Raw genomic sequence first — 17,578 nt, 5'->3', positions numbered from 1 at the left:
ACAGCCGGTTGCCCAGGACCATGTCCAGATAGCTTTTGAATATCTCCAAGGATGGTGTTTTGGAAGAAGCAACATTGGAATGGTTTCCAGCTAAGCTGCTATAGAGAATGTTGGTGGCTGCCCTTTCACATTGCAGGAGCAGAGCTCCTAAGGGACAGGTAGGTGTGTCTCAGCTCTGAATGCACCATGCATTGCTGTTGGCTCCCGTGATAACTAAAAACTGACATTAAAAGGTCATCCATGAGGAACAGTATTTTTACAAAGAAGGGTAAGATTTCTGTTGAAATAGGTGAAGTTTAGAACAAGCACCCCAATACTTCTGTGTGTTTTTTGTAGTAGTATCTCAATTTATTTTGGGGAAGGTTTAGGCATGCTCATCTAGGCTGGAGGTTGCTTTCAAGGCCTTAAAAATATTTCAGTATTAAAAGTTTTTGGAACTGACTGGTTTCCACTGCCTGAAAGAAGAAAACCTTACTGCCAAATTCCCAGAGCAGGAATGTGCCGAAATCATGCAAAGAAATTGAAGCGGCTCATCTATTCTGTGTTCTTCAAGACGGTTTCTGGACATCCGAATGCCCTGCCCAATTTTCTTCGGCATTACAGCTTCAACAATGAACCCACAGAGGCCACAGAGAAAAATAAAGTAGCTTTTGTTATATGTCCCCTGTTCTCCAGATGTTCCATGCCATCAGGGAAGGGGCAGGGGTCAGCAGAGTATTGCAGTGGGTACTGCTCCCACAGGGGCTGTGCTACTCTAAGTTATAATCGAAGCAGGAATGTGCAGTGATCAGCATGAAAACTCTAGTTGTTGGGTGAGTAACCTTTATTTTTTGTTGGAAAAGTTTCCCACTGAGATCATCTGACATTAAATTGTGGCAAGTTAACTTGCATTTTTATTAGTTTGCTAGAAAACTGATAGACACTCAGGTTGCTAGCAGCGGATTTTGTACTTCCTTATTCTTGCCCCTTCGTCCCTTCCACAGGTATTCTTATAGGGAAATATGTGTTGTTTTTTTCTTTTAAATCAGAAAAGCCTTTGGTAGCAACTTTTATTTTCTGTAGTGTATGGTTGCACAGCTTCTAGCACGGTGGTTAACAACTTTACTTTTTTCAAGTATCTTCTGCACGTTCTTGCTTCTCAACCTTGATCCTAAGACATTTATAGAAAGGTGAAGAGACTAGAGAAGTGGGCAGTTAACGCTGTGTCTCTGGAGCACAGATATGGTACATGTAACTATATTTCTGAGTAGAAAGCAAAACCAAAAGTTGTTTTTTTCTTTTTCTTCCATTAGTTCAGAGGTTAAAAGATTTTTTTTTTTATTTTTTTATTTTTTTTTAAAGCTGTTGAGGTATTATGAAAGTGCACTTTCCTGGAATTACTTCTTTTTTCCTTTTTGACCATGGGTTTTTGATAAGGAAACCAAATCTATGTGGCTGTTCTATAAATTCTGTTCTTTAATTTATTTTTCACAAAAAATGCAAATTATGAAAGGGCTTATCTTGCAACAATTTGAGCATTCTGTGAACAACCAACATCTCAGATGACCTTAGTCCCACTCAGCTAGCACGTGCAACTGATTTTAAAAACCTTCGTAGTGTCCCTGGGAGCAGATATGTCATATTTCACAAGGCCGTATGATTCTGTCCTGTTCTCTCTTAAATTACAGTTCCGTGATAATTTTTTCTCCTTTCGATTTTCAAAAAGTTAGTCAGCTCCAGTTCTCGCATGGCGGTGGAGTACTGGCCTTTCATACGTTGTTTCTTGGCCAGTGCCATGTCATGGAGCAGAGAATGCAGGACAGATGCTTCACGCCTGGCATACTCAGCTGTTCCTGAGAATAAAACTACTACGTGCGACTGGCAAGTACTGCTTGAGGCAGCATATGCTAGCTGTTAATGTGTGACCTTTTTGTCCTCGGTAACTCCACTGACTCTACTCATTTAGAAGGAAAAAAAAATCTATATGAAATTTAGGCAATTGAGTTTCTGAATATCAAGCCACTGCTTTATAATAAATGTATTTATCACTTCAAAACTGGAGTTCTGGGTGTAAAGTGTTAATTGTACACTGACCGGAGTACGGAGAGGTGGGTGAGTAGCATGGACTGCCGGCCGGGTTATTGGAGTACGTGGAGCTGCAAGTGATTGAATTATGGTGGCTTAAGAAGTTCCTGTCTCCTCAGCTGAGAGTTTTACCACCACTGAGCTGACATGCAGCTCAACTGAGGGTACACGCCCTACTAACCACTAAAAAATAAGCTAAGTTGTGCTGTTTTAATTACTGCTGCCACAGAATAAACTGGGAATCACTGCCAGACTGCCTTTCTGAAGGGTGCAGCTATTTATGGTGGTTTCAGCATAAGAGAATTTAGAATTTTGACTCCTTAATGAACAATAACGGCCTTGGAAGTGAGACATGTATCTGAATCTCTTGGTTTGTCTTTCTGTTACCCAATCATCTGCGCTGGTGACACAACGAAACAGCATTTTTGCAGGAAGTCTGCCTTGCTGAAACATGGCTTTCTAGGGGCCAGTGCTGCAGAATGATCAAATAAATAAATCCTTGGTGAGCAGATATTTTATACAGTACCTTTAATAATTTGCAATTACATATGCTATAATTTTTTTTTTAAGTTCAAAATCTGATTTCCCAAGAGACCAATCTGTTCCACCTTGCATTTTTTTGCTACTGATGCTTCCATGGGAATTAAAGAGCTGGATAAAATCTAGCTGTGGAGATAGGTAGTACCAATTCTCACTGCAATTGGACCTTTGCTGAGGTGTACGACTGGGTAATACTTCAGTGCCTTGTAATTACACACCTAGCTTTCCAAGCATTTTATAAAACCATTCAAGGGAAGAATGAATATATTCTAAATATCATAGTCACTACAAATGTAGGATTTATTCATCTTGGACTTGATGGTTTTCTGAAGAACTTACTGTTCGAATGTGTTTACTCTTCATAAAGAAAAGATAACAGAGGCATATCAGCATGGTTGATTCCTTTCATTGAGGTGATACCCATATGATTACCGCTTTTTTGTTTGTAAAACATATGAGTTCTCTTAAGGTATTAAATTTTTAAAGTTTGTTGATTAAATATTCTTGTAAAAATCAGTGTGGGTGGTTTTGGTTTTGTTTTACTAAAAAATCTCGGAAGATTTTTCAGGCAATCATGGTTATTTATTTTTGTGCTCTCTTTGTATGCTTTACAATGTTCCTGCTGGACATTCCACAGGGAGACTTTACAGGCAACATTGCTCTTTTTTACAGACAGTGTTTTCCCAGAGCTGCTGGTCAGTCGTATGGGTTTTACTCTGCTGTTAGTATTTCTGTTGGTGGTCATTGGTGCAGTTGTGTGAAAGAGCCCAAACTTGTAGGTTGCTGAGCAAAAAGAAGTAAATGTCAGTGCAATGGCTGGATAACGTAGAAAAAAAGAGATGGGTCAATAGAAAGAGTGCAAAAAGCCCTCTAAATTAAGTAGGCACTGGGTGGGATGTCAGTCTGAAAAAGATCATCTTGGTTTAGGATCTGGAAACAATTAAGTAACGCATGCGGTTGCTGAAGAAACCAGCTAACAGTTGTGTAACTTACACTTGAGGACAAATGATGCAGACTGTGCAATGTAATTTTTATTCAGCACCTGTGAACTTCAAACATTTGCACGTTCATTTTGAAACATCTGCTGAGTTTTTTCTGCCCTCTTTATGAAAGTAACTTTGGGATAGACCTAATTTTTATTTCTGACTGTTGGAAGAATGGATATGTATAATTCAGGATGGTTTTGAATGTAGGTTTCCAGAAGACCTTAATCATCCTTTTATTAAAGTTAACGTTTTATGCATAAAATCACTGACAAAAAATATTTCTTTTCCTTTCTTTGTCTAAAGCTGCGCAGAGTGAGGAGCGGCTATGTGCATTTAAGGACCCATATCAGCAGGACCATGGAATCAGTGAGAGCCGAATCTCCCAGGAGAATGGCACCATTTTGTGCATGAAAGGTAGTACCTGCTATGGACTTTGGGAAAAAACACGAGAAGGAGACATACATCTTGTAAAACAAGGTATGTAACATTTTGGTGTAAGTGCAGTCGTTTTGCTACTGGTTTCACTTTTTTGTGATCTAACCGGCCGGTACGAAGATACACAGCTGCAAAGCCGGACGTTTTGTTTGTGCATTGTACAAAAGCATGATTTCAAACTTCCCATTTAGCAATTTTAAATATGAACAGAATGTTCGTTTGAAATAAATAATGTCTAAACGAGACTAAAGAATCCCAGAATGGTAGGGGTTGGAATGATGATCTCTGGAGATCATCTAGTCCAAGCCCCCTGCCAGAGCAGGGTCACCCAGAGCAGGTTGCACAGGAACGCGTCCAGGCAGGTTTTGAATGTCTCCAGAGACGGAGAGTCCACCACCTCTCTGGGCAGCCTCTTCCAGTGCTCTGCCACCCTCAGGGTAAAGAAGTTCCTCCTCATGTTTAGGTGGAACTTCCTATGCTTAAGTTTGTGCCCACTACCTCTTGTCCTGTCGCTGGTCACCACTGAAAAGAGCCTGGCCCCATCCTCCTGACACCCACCCTTTAAGTATTTGTAAGCGTTGATAAGATCCCCCCTCAGCCATCTTTTTTCCAGACTGAGAAGACCCAAGTTCCTCGGCCATTCTTCCTAAGAGAGGTGTTCCAGTCCCCTAATCATTGATCAAAGAGATCAATGCACAGTTGAAGGAAAAAATGCTTAAATTGCTTGTAGCTTAGGGTGTCCAGAGGAATCCTTGAATATATCTCAATATATGTATTGATGTAATGTTATATTTGAAAGTAAGTGTTTCATTAAGTAAAAATGTATCTTCATATTGATTGGATGTTTGTTTACAAAGGAAATTGCGACTATAGCACAAAATTGTCACGTATCACTAACTGTTGATCGCTGCTATTCTGCAGGGAGAGTGATGGTAGGGAGGGGTGAAGGGTCTTGCAGTGGCCGGAGACATGTTGTGACTTCGCTCTGGGTTACTTGGGTACAAGTTAACGTAGTAGAAGGCTGAAAGAAAATGTTTGTGTTTACAAACATCCTGTGCAGTTGTACGCGAATGTTGTTGTTTGATCTGGTAATCTGCTGGAAGAAGCAGTCTGGCTGCTCACCTCTGCCCCTACGCTGCCTCTTTCCCTTCCAGGCGTTTCTGCATAAACTGCCATTGAGCACACTTGGGAAGGAACACTTGCTGCAGGGAGGAGGAGCCTGCATTAACCAAGAAATAAGTTGTGATAGTGTAGAAGAGTCCGGTGATGTTGATAATGAGGAAGGACAGAATTTTTAGAAGTTATGCAAGAAGCATGAAACTATAGATGCAGTCTTGTGGCCTCGCTCTAAGGAGGGGACTAGGTCACAATTTCATCTCAACTGTGGGCCAGAGGGTGCTAATATTGTCTGTGGTATCAGAGAAATGGGGAATTGCATTCTAAGCATACTTCTGCGTAGAAGGCTCGAGAATTCAGGTTTTGTCATATTGAGGTTGACAGCTGGATGCCTCTGACGTTGGTCTTTATCACCACCTATATGTCTTCTCCTCAGCTGTGGTAAATTCTGAAAGAAACTCTTCAGTTTTTGGTTTAAAAGGTGGTAGTGATTCAGACAAGCAAATTATGATAGCTGTTTTCACCCCACTCTGTAAGATTTAGTTATGTAATATATGGATTTCTATAGGTGTGTTTAATTGTCCACGTAACAATTTATTGTATGCCTCCTTTAAAAAGAGTTCTGTAATTCATCTCTTTACAGGTTGCTGGTCTCATATAGGAGACCCCCAAGAGTGTCATTTTGAGGAGTGTATAGTTACAACCACCCCTTCCTTGATTCAGAATGGAACATATCGCTTCTGCTGCTGTAGTACGGACTTGTGTAATGTCAACTTCACAGAAAATTTTCCACCTCCTGATCCTACTGATACAACACCTTACAGTAAGTCAGACGTTTCCATCTCTGTCATTTCGTGGCTTAAATAATTTAGAGAAAGATCCTTCTTTCATGGTACTGTAAAATGCAAAACCTGTGACCTTTCTATTTATATGCAAAAGAAGTGGCAAACAGAACAGAGCTTTTCCATATGAAGTTTATCACATTTATATATTTCGCAGTGCTCTGCAAAGAATGAGTTAAATGCTTACAAGAGAATTGTTTGTATAGGCAACTGCTGAATGCAGATTATGTTTTCCAAAATGGTCTCTAATCTTGGGTGCTTTGGTATTTGGATGCACAACTTCAGAAGCCTGTGGGGATATTCAGAAGGATTCAGACTTCTGTTAAAAACAGGCCAGTAAATTCATTAACATTACAGTACCAAATCTGGCCTGTCTATTCAGTCATGGCTCACAGATAGCTTTGAGCGGTAGAACTGGTCTTATATCAGGCTGTTGAGATTCTCTCCAACAGTCTTACGAGGCTTTGAAATCTGGCTTCTTTCTTTTGCATATCTCTGGTAGAGATTAACTTTGGCATAACTTTCAAAGAGTACTAGTTTGAGCAATGTAGTTTTTTTCCAGATTAGATTATCTGTTATTTATTCTAAAATCAACATAGCATATGGATGCAAATCAAGGGATCAGACCCCTTAACCTCCTATTACAGAAGTAATATTGGAAGCAGACACACTGTTATGCTGTTTCTAAGAATTAAGAACCTGTAAAGAAGCTGAGTTAGTGGCCTAATCTAAACATTTGGATAGCATTTTCTAAATAAGAATTGTGAAAGAGAAATTGAATAGAGGCACGTATGTAAATGGCGGTATAACTGTTTCTGTATGTCAAGAGTCTTTTATCAATGTCAAGTGATTTTTATTTTTTTTCATTTGTGAAATGAAGATGTATTTAATTGGATAGTATTTACAGCTATGGAATGCAAAAAGAATAGTTTGTGTTTAGGAATGATAATATTTGAATTAACTTAAACTCTAAGATAGTGAAGATACTGATACTTTCAAAAGTAGCTGAAGGATGGAGGCTTTGTAAGCAATTTTGGTCAAAATGAGGGCTTGCCATGCTAAAAAAAAAAAGGAGATTTTTACTGGGAAAGTGCATATGATATAAATGGATAAAGAAATTTGATAAGACGTGGTGCCTTTTGGCTGATAATACTATTTGTAGAACCAGGAAACAATCGCCATTTGGAGTCAGTGTTTGAGTTTAGCACTGAGCAATGCTGAACAGACTCTACTTGACTCTGGTAATAGTCATCTGATTGGGGGCTCCCCAAATGTGACTGGAGTTAGTACTGTACAGCGGCTTTTGACACGGGGGGCTGAAAAAGGTGTAAAAGTAATTCCTTGTCCCTTTCTGTCCTCCCAAAATAGGAAGACAGGGTTCCTACAAAATTGCCTGTGCCCGTGCTTCTCCAAGGGTAGAAATTACAAGCTGAATTAATTCAGTTATTGGGTGATAAGATCTTCAAATATTTTTTTTAAGTGAGATTTTTAATACTGAAAGATCTAGCTTGACTTGCAAAGTGAGGAGGAAAAAAAAAATTGAATTTGTAACACAGTCCTTAATTCACCCAGTAATTGAGTGCTGCAGCATACATTTCTACTGACTCAAACTGTTTTGTGTTACTGTGTCATCTTCCATTTTCATAATACGCAAATTTGGCTTTAGGCATAAGCATAAGCAAAGTAGGTTGCTGCCTAGCACAGTTGTCTGTCTGCTTTGATGAAGTTAGGAGATGGAGATTGTCCATTCCAGCAGCAAGGGTGGCCTCATTTGCCACTCTGGTGTTTTATTTGTAAAGCTCTGCCGCTGCATCCGACAGCGATGGGGCTGCTCCCGGCAGTGTAAATCCTGTACACCCACAGCACTGCGGAGGTAGAGGTCGTTTGAGGAAGCTGGAAGGGTGAAAAAAGAGGGAGGCTGCGGCACACGGACCCTGCAACATTACTGACCCCTGTTCCAGGCACTGGAATCTCCACGGTCCCTTTCCCAGCCCTCTCGACTCCTTCTGGAATCCATTTTGATGCTGTAAGATTTAGTTTTGCCACCTCAACATTGAGGACAGAATTCTTGCTTTGTCAAAGTTCAGTTTTTATGAAACTGTTGGGAAGCTTTGAATTACCTACTCAATACCTTACTTGGGCGCTCTTCCAGCCTTTCTATTAAAGTTGTCAGAACGGTTTAAGGACAGTAGTATGCTCAGCTGCACAGACTGTTACTATGTAGGGGTGACGGTTTTAAACTGAAAGAGGGGAGATTTAGATTAGATATTAGGAAGAAATTCTTTACTGTGAGGGTGGTGAGGCACTGGAACAGGTTGCCCAGGGAAGTTGTGGATGCCCCATCCCTGGAGGTGTTCAAGGCCAGGCTGGATGGGGCTTTGAGCAGCCTGGTCTAGTGGGAGGTGTCCCTGCCCAGGGCAGGGGGGCTGGAACTGGATGATCTTTAAGGTCCCTTCCAACCCGAACCATTCTGTGATTCTGTGTATATTACTGTACCTTTTAGATTATGAAATCGAACAGGTCACAGTCATGTGGGAAATCTTCTGCAGAAGGTTCTTTCCGTATAGCCCGTGAACTGTAAGAGCACTATTTCATCTATGTTTTTGATAAGGCATTAAAAATGTTGTACATCAAACAGTTCTTGAATGACAGAAAGTAGGGTCTATGGCCTCCTAGAACTCTATTTATGATCCTGTAAATTTCAAAGCAGATGTGACTAGCGTATGGTTAATTACGTGAAGCCTGTTGAGGTAAGCCAACAGTTAACTAAGTATTTGTAAATGTTTTTCTGCTGGTTTCCAGAAAAATCACCCCAAATAAAAAGTTCCTGGAATAATGAGTGGAAATTCAGCTGTAATTTAAAAACTAACAGAACCTGAAAACGCTACTGATGAACCAAGTCAATTTAAAACTTAATTATTAAGAAAAATTGTAGGTGTTCTTTTAAAAATATTTCCTTCCAGCTATATGAAGGATCTGTGGAAACAGCAGAATATCGTTAGGTTCTTGAGCTAAATCCATCCAGAAAAATAATGGAGGAATTAAAAAATTACTTTATATGATCTTTTTGTTACAATTTTTTGTAGGACAGTTAACAGTGGTGTATTGAAAGATGTAGCTAGACTACAAATTATTCAAGGCTACAAGTAAGTTAATTAAGATCTCAGTACATCTTAGATACAACAAAATCGTTGTTGTAAAATACAGAAATTCTCTTAAATGTAACAATTTTTATGTAATTGTTGTCTTTTAGGGTGTCAAAACATGTTTATCCTACAACCATAGCTGTGTAGAATGGAATACTTTTTTTTTTTTTTAGTTCATATTTGGTCAGGGCATAAATGTAAGAAATCCATACTATCTTGTAACAAAACTTACAAAAATGTGAAATAAGATTAAGGACAAATAGGTTCTTGAAGCCTTAAATTTAATCCTTACTGCTTTTTACTGCAGCTGGTAATTCAAAACAATCGTACAGCGGAATAGTCATAATATTCTTCTCTTCTATCTTAAAAATAATCCAGGCAGATTTGAGTAGTTGTTGGTTGCTAGTCCCTCCAGCTAGAATTTTGCAAATGCTATAGGATGGGGCGTAGTCTGGAGGTATTAAAAATGCAAAGATTCAGATAGCTGTTCCCTGATGCCAGGAGAAGCAGAGGCTGGAGAAGGGTGTTTATTTCAGACCTTAGGATTTGCCTGTGGAGTTTGCAGCTACTGAAATGCAGAAGTTCAAAAACAACCTCTCATCCTCAACCTAAGCTTGTGCTTTTGGGGAAAAACAGACTTTTTTTTATGCTTTGCCAAATCACTCATGGATAGACTCATTATTCTTCCATCTTCTATTTTCACAAACAATTGTCAAAAAAACCCCAAACCATCTTACCTTCAGCCAGTATGTGTATATACCCATTAACCCGACCTAAAAAGGGCCAACATTGGCTGCCTGGGTAAATGTTTTGAGATGTGCATTTACTCTATCAGCTTTGTCAAATGTTTAGTTTGAGAATTGTTAAATATCTGCCTCTTATGTCTACAGAATGCTTCCTAAATTCTGAGACTGTTTTGAAGACAAATTCATTAGTTCTATAATCATTCATAATGGCCATTTAAATAGAATTTAAGTAGCTAAAGAGGTAAATGATCTCATTCATTGGTCATAGATATATTACTGTAATGAAACATTCACGTTAAAATAACATCAAGATGAAAGAAAATGGTTTTGTTGAAATTATTTTTTTTTCCTCAAGGCTGCATTCCTGGCGCTGCAAATAAATTAATCTTGCAGCAACTGAGTGTTAAGAGTATATTTTTTGTATGACAGATGATGTATTCTCATGATATATGAAAAAAAAAATACCTGGCAGCAACAGTTGCGCGTTACTGGTACATGTTATTGTTGAAATGATGTAGGGTTTTCTCCTCAAAGAAACAAATGGTGGCTGCAATTTTTAAAGGATTTAGAACAGTATATTAAATAAGAGCACTGAGATTTGGATATAAAGAAACTGCTTCAAACAGTGAAGGAAGTTGGTATTTCTTTATTCTAAAACAGATAGACGTTTTTATCTTATTAGACGTTTATCTTTCAGTGTATCATCCCGGCCTTTCTTTGCCAGCCTTGCTACGTATATAAAATACAGATATAAAAGTCTGTCTTTAAGTGCTCACAGAATTCTGTGGAAATTTTGAGGAAAGCTACCTTAAAAAAAAAAAAGTAATTATTAATGCATGTGGCTGGGTCAGATTAGTAGTAATAGACAATTGTCATTTTACTATTGCTTTTGAGAGGCAGCAGTTAGACTCGTGTTGTTGTGGGCACATGGCCCAATCTAACTCTCACTGACGTTCAATTAGATCATGTCAGGCTAATTTTGGAAAGTTGTAACCCTGCTCACTCTCAGTTGTTATTTTGAACTGCTTTTTTCCGGAGAGCAGCATCCGATATTAATTTATCATTGAAATGCATTTACTTCAGCTGGGCTCTGCTTGCCGTACCTGATCAGCTGAGTTCATAGCCCGTGTTAGAGCTGGTCTTTCACTTCTGATCTGCCTAATCTAAGGAAACGCTCTGTAAATAAGCATCTTCCCTTACCTGTGCTTTAGGTCATTTGGATGTATAGCATCCAGCTGATTTGGATGTATAGCAAAGGGGAAATTACAAACCTTTGCAAGGTGGCAGATCTTCTGTCTTGAAAGATGGAGGCGGGACTGATCCGCATGAGGATTAGGACTTGCACCCTTGAAATGATAAGGGAGTCAGTTGGGCACATCTTCCCTTCAGCGAAGAGATAAGGCATTATATGTCGTTAATGTACCTTCACTATAGTATAAGGCAGGGGAGAAAATAGTAAGACAGTAATTAAGGGCCCTAATATCTCTTAAAAAAATAAAGTTTACTTTGAGACAGCTAAGTGTTTGGTGCAAGAGGATGATACTGTGCCTCTCAGGAAGTTATTTTAGGGCACTGTAGAAAATGAAGATGCTGAATTGCTACAGGAGATACGGATGAATGCGCATGCAGATTTCTAAATATGTATCTCTGCTAAAAAAGTTTATATGTGGAGCAGCTAGTAGAGGGGAAAAACAAAAAGTGTTTTTTTTTCTTGGGAATAATTCTTTAAGATATTGACCTAATGAGGAAATAGTCTGGATTTTTCCAGAATCCAGAAAATTCTGGATTGACAAGTACGTATGTTTTTTTGAACCTTCAGTTGCCTTTCTGTCTGGAGTTTAATGCATGTTTAAAAGAAATTCTTGTATTATTTATTTTTAGTTGTTTATTTGGTTACAGGAAATGAATTAAGTGCAGAGGGGGTTGTGACACAGGGTACACATTGCTACAAATAGTGATAACATTTTGGAAACGTGTGCTAATTAAGGCTATTTCTTGTGTTGTTGCAACTGAGGGAAAGGTGATAGTATTGTAGATTAATGTTGGGGGATAAAAAGTAGAAGTGAAAGTTGTTTCAGGGAGCAAAGTATTAAAGCAATTAGTATAGAAGGTTATCCAGAAATTCAAGTGAAAGCCTTAGTTTCTGTAGAGTCAGTGGAGGGTTTTGCAAGTCACCCAAGATAACTGGTAATGCTTGTTGGGTAACTTTAGTTCAGTGATTCTCATTAGAATTGGGTATATCAAAAGCAGAATCTCTTAAAGATTGTTGGTAGCAGCACTTAATGTTTTAACTTCTAAGGCATCATAGTCTCCTGATATTAAACTTGCATCTTTACTGAATTTAAAAGTAAAGCTTTGATGTGCAGTTGGAGTCTGAATATGAAATGTTAGCTGTGAAGGCAAAGCCTACTTAGACAGGAAACTGTACATGTAAATTCTTACTCTCACAGAAACGTTTAATCAGGAAGATGAAGTTGGAGTGTTTTACTTGTACTGAGATTGAAATGTTTTGGAAATGTTTTAAAATTTCTGTTATGCACCAAACCCACAAAATGCTGAAAACTGTGTTAAATGAAAGAAGGACAAACATGTTTATTTGAAAAAGGAGAAACATTTCAAATAATATTTTTACCAAGAAAACCCCTTGGGTTTTTTATGACTACATTCCCTATTGCTTTGTAAAACTGCTGTTTGGAGCGCACTTGATAGGAGAACTGTACAAGGAAACTGCAAAGCTGTGCCAGCAGGAATTAATACTGTGGTATGACTGGAGGTCTGAGAACAAGAAACTTTGGAAAGTTCTTTTAAAAAGTCTTTTGGAATCTTAAAAAGAGCTTTTTGGATGCAAGGTGGGATTTTATCTTTATCTTGACATTGCAGTACTGTGTTTGTGAAGTGCTAGAGCTGTAACTGCACTTTGGTTTAGAGGTCTAAAAATATTTTACTTTCGAGTCCTTAGAGATCTCAGTTCTTCAGGTAGATGTGAACATAACGTCTAGGTTATTCGTTTGATATAATTGTCTAATCTGCATCTTTGTCATCTTTGAAGTGTCTTGCATATTTTTAGTACTACACAGCAAATACTTTATTTGAGTTTAAGGTGTAGAATGAAGAAAGGAAACATCCATTTTCTGAAATATCCGTGATTTTTGCCACCTTCAGTAATAGTGAAAACATACGTTTTAAACCAGCTAGTATCTAAATAGGTAATTCATAGTTCTTATATCCTGCAGTTCTTGAGGCACTAATTTGTATCTCTGCTGGAAATTAGTTGCTTATAGTTAGTATGTTTTATGCACTTCTAAGAGTTTAAAGATCTGCAAATATCTTTGGGTAATACAAATATAGTAAATATATTTTTTTCCATTTATTGGGAATGATGAGTATTGTCTGGCTTTCATATTGTTGTATAATAAATTCAGTGTCATAATTAGCAGATATCTGTTGTGACAATGTGAATTGGGGCTTTATTGTGAACGCCTTATAGACACAAGGCAAAAGTAGATAAGGCTCATAAGAATGGGACTCTTTCAGAATGCATTAGTGGGAAACTGGACTGTAAATAAAAAAGGTAGTAGAAGAGGAATTGTTTTGTTTCATCTCAGGGCAAAACAGAGAACAGACAAGGATGCTATACTATTGATGTCTTTATTCAGATGCTGCAATATGCAATGTAATACATGTAAGCAATTTATACAATATCAACATTATTCTAAACACATCCTACACTGCTATTTAGCAAGCCAGATAATTCGAGAAATAGGTGGGAACTATCTGGAAGGCAGATTGACATATCAGTACACTTTTGGGGGACATTCTGGGTTGACAGGCTTTCTGATATAGTAGTAGTAGTAGTAATAGGCTTCTAATAACTATTCCACCCACTCCAAAAATTTTAAGACTGGGTGCTGTAAATCTTAACACTTCAGAGTGAGTTAAGACTACACTACCATGGAAGCATTTGTCCTTCAGAGGCTTAACTGAAAAGTAAAATTACTGTAAAGAAAATTGGTTCTGTTTTACCTCAAACCAGGACATGTGGTTTAGTGTACTGTGGTTTAGTATACTGGCTGAATTAGCCAAGATACTGTATGTGGTAGTTATTGCCAAGCAAAATTAAAGCACCATTTATGTTTTGGGAATGTTCTACTTGTCTACGTCCCTGTGCTTTTTCAAGCAACACTTGTTTTCAGGTTGGCTTTGTTGATATCCCCCTCTCCCCGTCTTGTCATGCTAAAGGCTCTTGCAGTGAGCAGGAGTGGCAGAAATGGCTGTGCATGGGCTCCTCCGCTGCTGCAGCCCCTGACAGAGGACATCAGCTTCAAAACGCTACAGCTCTGTCTCCCTGGGCAGGCTGGAGCTGCTAGGCTTGCTGAGAACGCTGCTCCTCGTAATCCTCTTTCTCCTGCGGTGTTACCCTAGTTGCATTCCTCATGCTTGATTTTTAGCATGGCTCTGCTCTTGTTTTCTTTAAGAACGTTGAAATGAATGGAGCTCAGATTAAAAGGAAGAAGAACTCTGCAAAGTTCAGTTATAAAGCACTGCTGGGTGCTGCTAGCTACTACTAATAAATTCCCACCCCATCACCAGTTCTGTCTGTTCCCAGTACAGTGATGGTGAGAAAGGTCTTCATCTGCAGACTACTGCTGTAGCGAGAGGCAGACTTGGGACTGGAACTGTTAAGCACAAAACAGAAGATTGCTTATCAATATTGGGTCTGTTATTGGCTGTTCAGTACTATTAAGCTCATCTGTGCAGAATGGTGTTTAGATCATGGGAAACTTTTCATGTCTTTTTCTTGCTCCTTAATTAGATGTTTTCAATAAGCCTCACTTGATTCTGTCCTGTGTACTAAGCTTGCTGACAAGAACCTGATCCTATGTCATGGTTTTGTCCAATACATTTTACCCCCTCGATTTTGGAGGTGGTACAAGTTAGAAAGAAAGCTTTAGGTTGTTGGCATCTGACATACGCTTAGACTATCCCCCTGTTAGCCCGGCTGCTTTGCAGTCCTGCCCGAATTGCATCCACCGCTCAGTGCGATGGAACTCAGCCTCCTCAGAGGAGCCTGAAGGTCCAGACAGGCAATTAAAAGATGTTGGCTCTTCAGAGTTGGACATTAATCACTGTTCCTTTTTGAGCCTTTTTCAGCAAAACTTTTTTCTTTATCTGGAAAATATTGTGATCCTGAAAATCCAATATGTTACTTAACATTGATTTCTGGCTCATCTTCAGAGAGGACATTATCTGGAGGTAAAACACTAATGATATTTCAATCTGGCACAATCCTAGGAGCTGTAGGTAAATAAAGCGCTTGATTTTTAACAGTGTGATGAGTTGTTTCTAAGAACACTTGAATTACTTTAAGAGAAAGTGTTTAAAACAGACAGAATTATGTCAGCCATCCCGGTTGCTGGGTCAGGTCTGGCTTGCAGACACTGCAGTCGAAGACTGTACTCAGGACTGTCTGTGCTTATCTTTGTACAGATGCACTAAATGATTGTTCTTTATGTGATTTGATTTCTTCTTATTGCTTTCACAAGTGTGCTGCTGGTGCATCTTCTATTTGGAGTATAAAAAAGGTTAGGAGCCATACTTGATATAAGCTGTAGTTTATCTCTTTCCCTCCACTGTATGTGACAAAATCTCTGTGTGTGGATGGGTACTGGGGATCAGGGTTTTAAATTTGTTTACCTTACAAAGAAAGGCTTAGGTCCTTTTTATTAATAAAGTGAATGGCAAATTTGGGTAAGTGCCTCAGGTGTTTGAATTATGAACCTGTGACTAATTCTGTAATTCTAAATGTGAAGTTTCATAACCGGGCATCTAGCTCCTGACGTGTCATCCTGGCTATAGATGTCTCCATTATTTCTGAAGAACTGAGCTGGTGGGGCTATTTTGAAGTCACAGAGATCTGAGGCGATCTTTTGGCTTTCACAGAAGCCGTGTGCTTGAAAAAGAGAGTTCATAGAGCATCCAGGGGAACCAAGGCAGACAGGAAAGCGTCGTGTCAGCGTGCTCCTGGTCATGGTACTTCTGGTTATACACCAATTTCAGTTTTTTTTCAAAGCTGTCACTTTCAAGACCAAATAACTCCCATTAGATGAAGATTCCCATTAATATAATTGTATTATTGAAAGGCCTTCAAGCAAACAGAGATTCAAGTTGATACCAAAAGTCTATTTACATTTGTGTTGCGAATATAACCAAGAAAGCCTACTGTTGTGGCGGATTAGGGTGAGGGGAATTCCTGAAAATGTTATAAGGAGACTTATGTGAAATATAAGGAGTGGAGTTCCTCAATCCATAACTGCTTCTGTATACCTGTACTGAGTCTTTTGTCATGTCTTTTCATTTTAGCTTGAAGTTTTTGTGGTGTTACTCTTCCCGGTCACATTGCAGTTTTGTTCTCTTTCCATGATGGGTTTGAGAATGTTCCTTCCTTATGTATTGAAATAGCTGTTGTTGATGTAAACCATTCATTATTATTATTTTCACTGTTTCTTATTTAATAAATCAAATGAATGGTGCTGTGTTGCTAGGGCCACTAATACCTAAGCACTGGCGTTTGGAGACAGAGTGTTGTGTCTATTTTTGTGTGTGACACAGACTTTCTCTTGTTGCAGCTCTCATTTGGACTGAATTTGTGACGGGAAATCTGACTTTTAATGCCAGCTGTTAGAAATCTGCAGAATATTTTTTTTTTTTTAGCTTATATGCTTTCAATATCAGAATAGGTATGGATCTTTCTAAATACTGAACGTCATCAGATTTATGTAGACAGTCTATACGTTTCTTTTTCAGAAGTCTGTTTTGATTATCAGTGTTTTATTTTGAGATACTGAGATATTTATTCTGTAACACGTTTGATAATTTGAAAGAAATTGATATATTCATTAGTCTTAAAATCTCACTTATGTGAGTTTTACCTTATTTCAGTTAATTTGTATAGTATACTTCTATACAAAATTGATTCATGGAAGAACATTTGCTATACAGTTATGTGTAAAGGGGAGAAGTTGGAAAGTCGATCTCTAAGGGCAAGGAAAGATACTGAAAGAGGGAAGTGTGAAGCTATTGCCTTAGCCTTTTTTCTTGTGCCTTAGCTTTTTTTTTCTTGTTTTGGAGTAGGAGGAGAGATTTGACGTTTTCGAAGAGGTCTGAAGAAGGATTTCTTTTTCTCAGGCATTTGATACCAAGTTGCATTGAGACTGAATAGGATTTTTTTATCCTGTTCTTTTAAATTCCTTTGAAGGTTTCAGTTAGGTGGATTCAGTGTGTCAGCACTAGTTTTATGCATTTATTTTAAAGTTTGAGCCTACAAAATATTGCATATATGTTTCTTGGCGTTAGGCCAATTATTTCCTGAAAGTTTCTGAAGTATCTGCGGATGACATTAGATAGCTTTTGGCTTTAGCCTGGATTTTTGCCTTGCTTTTAGGCTGGCGGCATGAGGCTTATTTAGAAACTGCTTGCAGGCCTGTAAATATTTTCTTAGACTAGCAAAAAATACCTTCTTCCAGACATTCATATTGACTTCAAAACTATATATACTTTGAGCAAAGGTAAGGTATCCTTGCATCCTGTATAAAAGCACATCTCACTTTTTTAACACTTGGACAGAAAATATGAGTGTTGGAGCTGTGGCAATGAAAGTGATATTTTTTATTTTTTTTTTCTTGTGACAAATCAAAATATTTCCA

The 17,578-nt window shown here is 38.4% G+C and overlaps 1 protein-coding gene across 3 annotated transcripts in view; it reads left to right on the top strand.

Moving 5' to 3' along the window:
• Window positions 1–17,578, top strand: part of BMPR2 (bone morphogenetic protein receptor type 2) — a 113,847-nt gene that overhangs the window by 52,489 nt on the left and 43,780 nt on the right. For all 3 annotated transcript variants that reach the window (XM_054208386.1, XM_054208385.1, XM_054208387.1), the window contains exons 2-3: window positions 3,894–4,067; window positions 5,785–5,964. In XM_054208386.1, coding sequence (XP_054064361.1) covers window positions 3,894–4,067; window positions 5,785–5,964 — 354 coding nt within the window. The remainder of the gene's footprint in view (window positions 1–3,893; window positions 4,068–5,784; window positions 5,965–17,578) is intronic.

The sequence above is a fragment of the Rissa tridactyla genome, chromosome 7 (genome assembly GCF_028500815.1).
Source record: "Rissa tridactyla isolate bRisTri1 chromosome 7, bRisTri1.patW.cur.20221130, whole genome shotgun sequence".
In the NCBI taxonomy this organism is placed as follows: Eukaryota; Metazoa; Chordata; class Aves; order Charadriiformes; family Laridae; genus Rissa; species Rissa tridactyla.
Note: the sequence above shows the minus strand (reverse complement) of the source record. Positions and strands in the feature narration are given on the sequence as shown.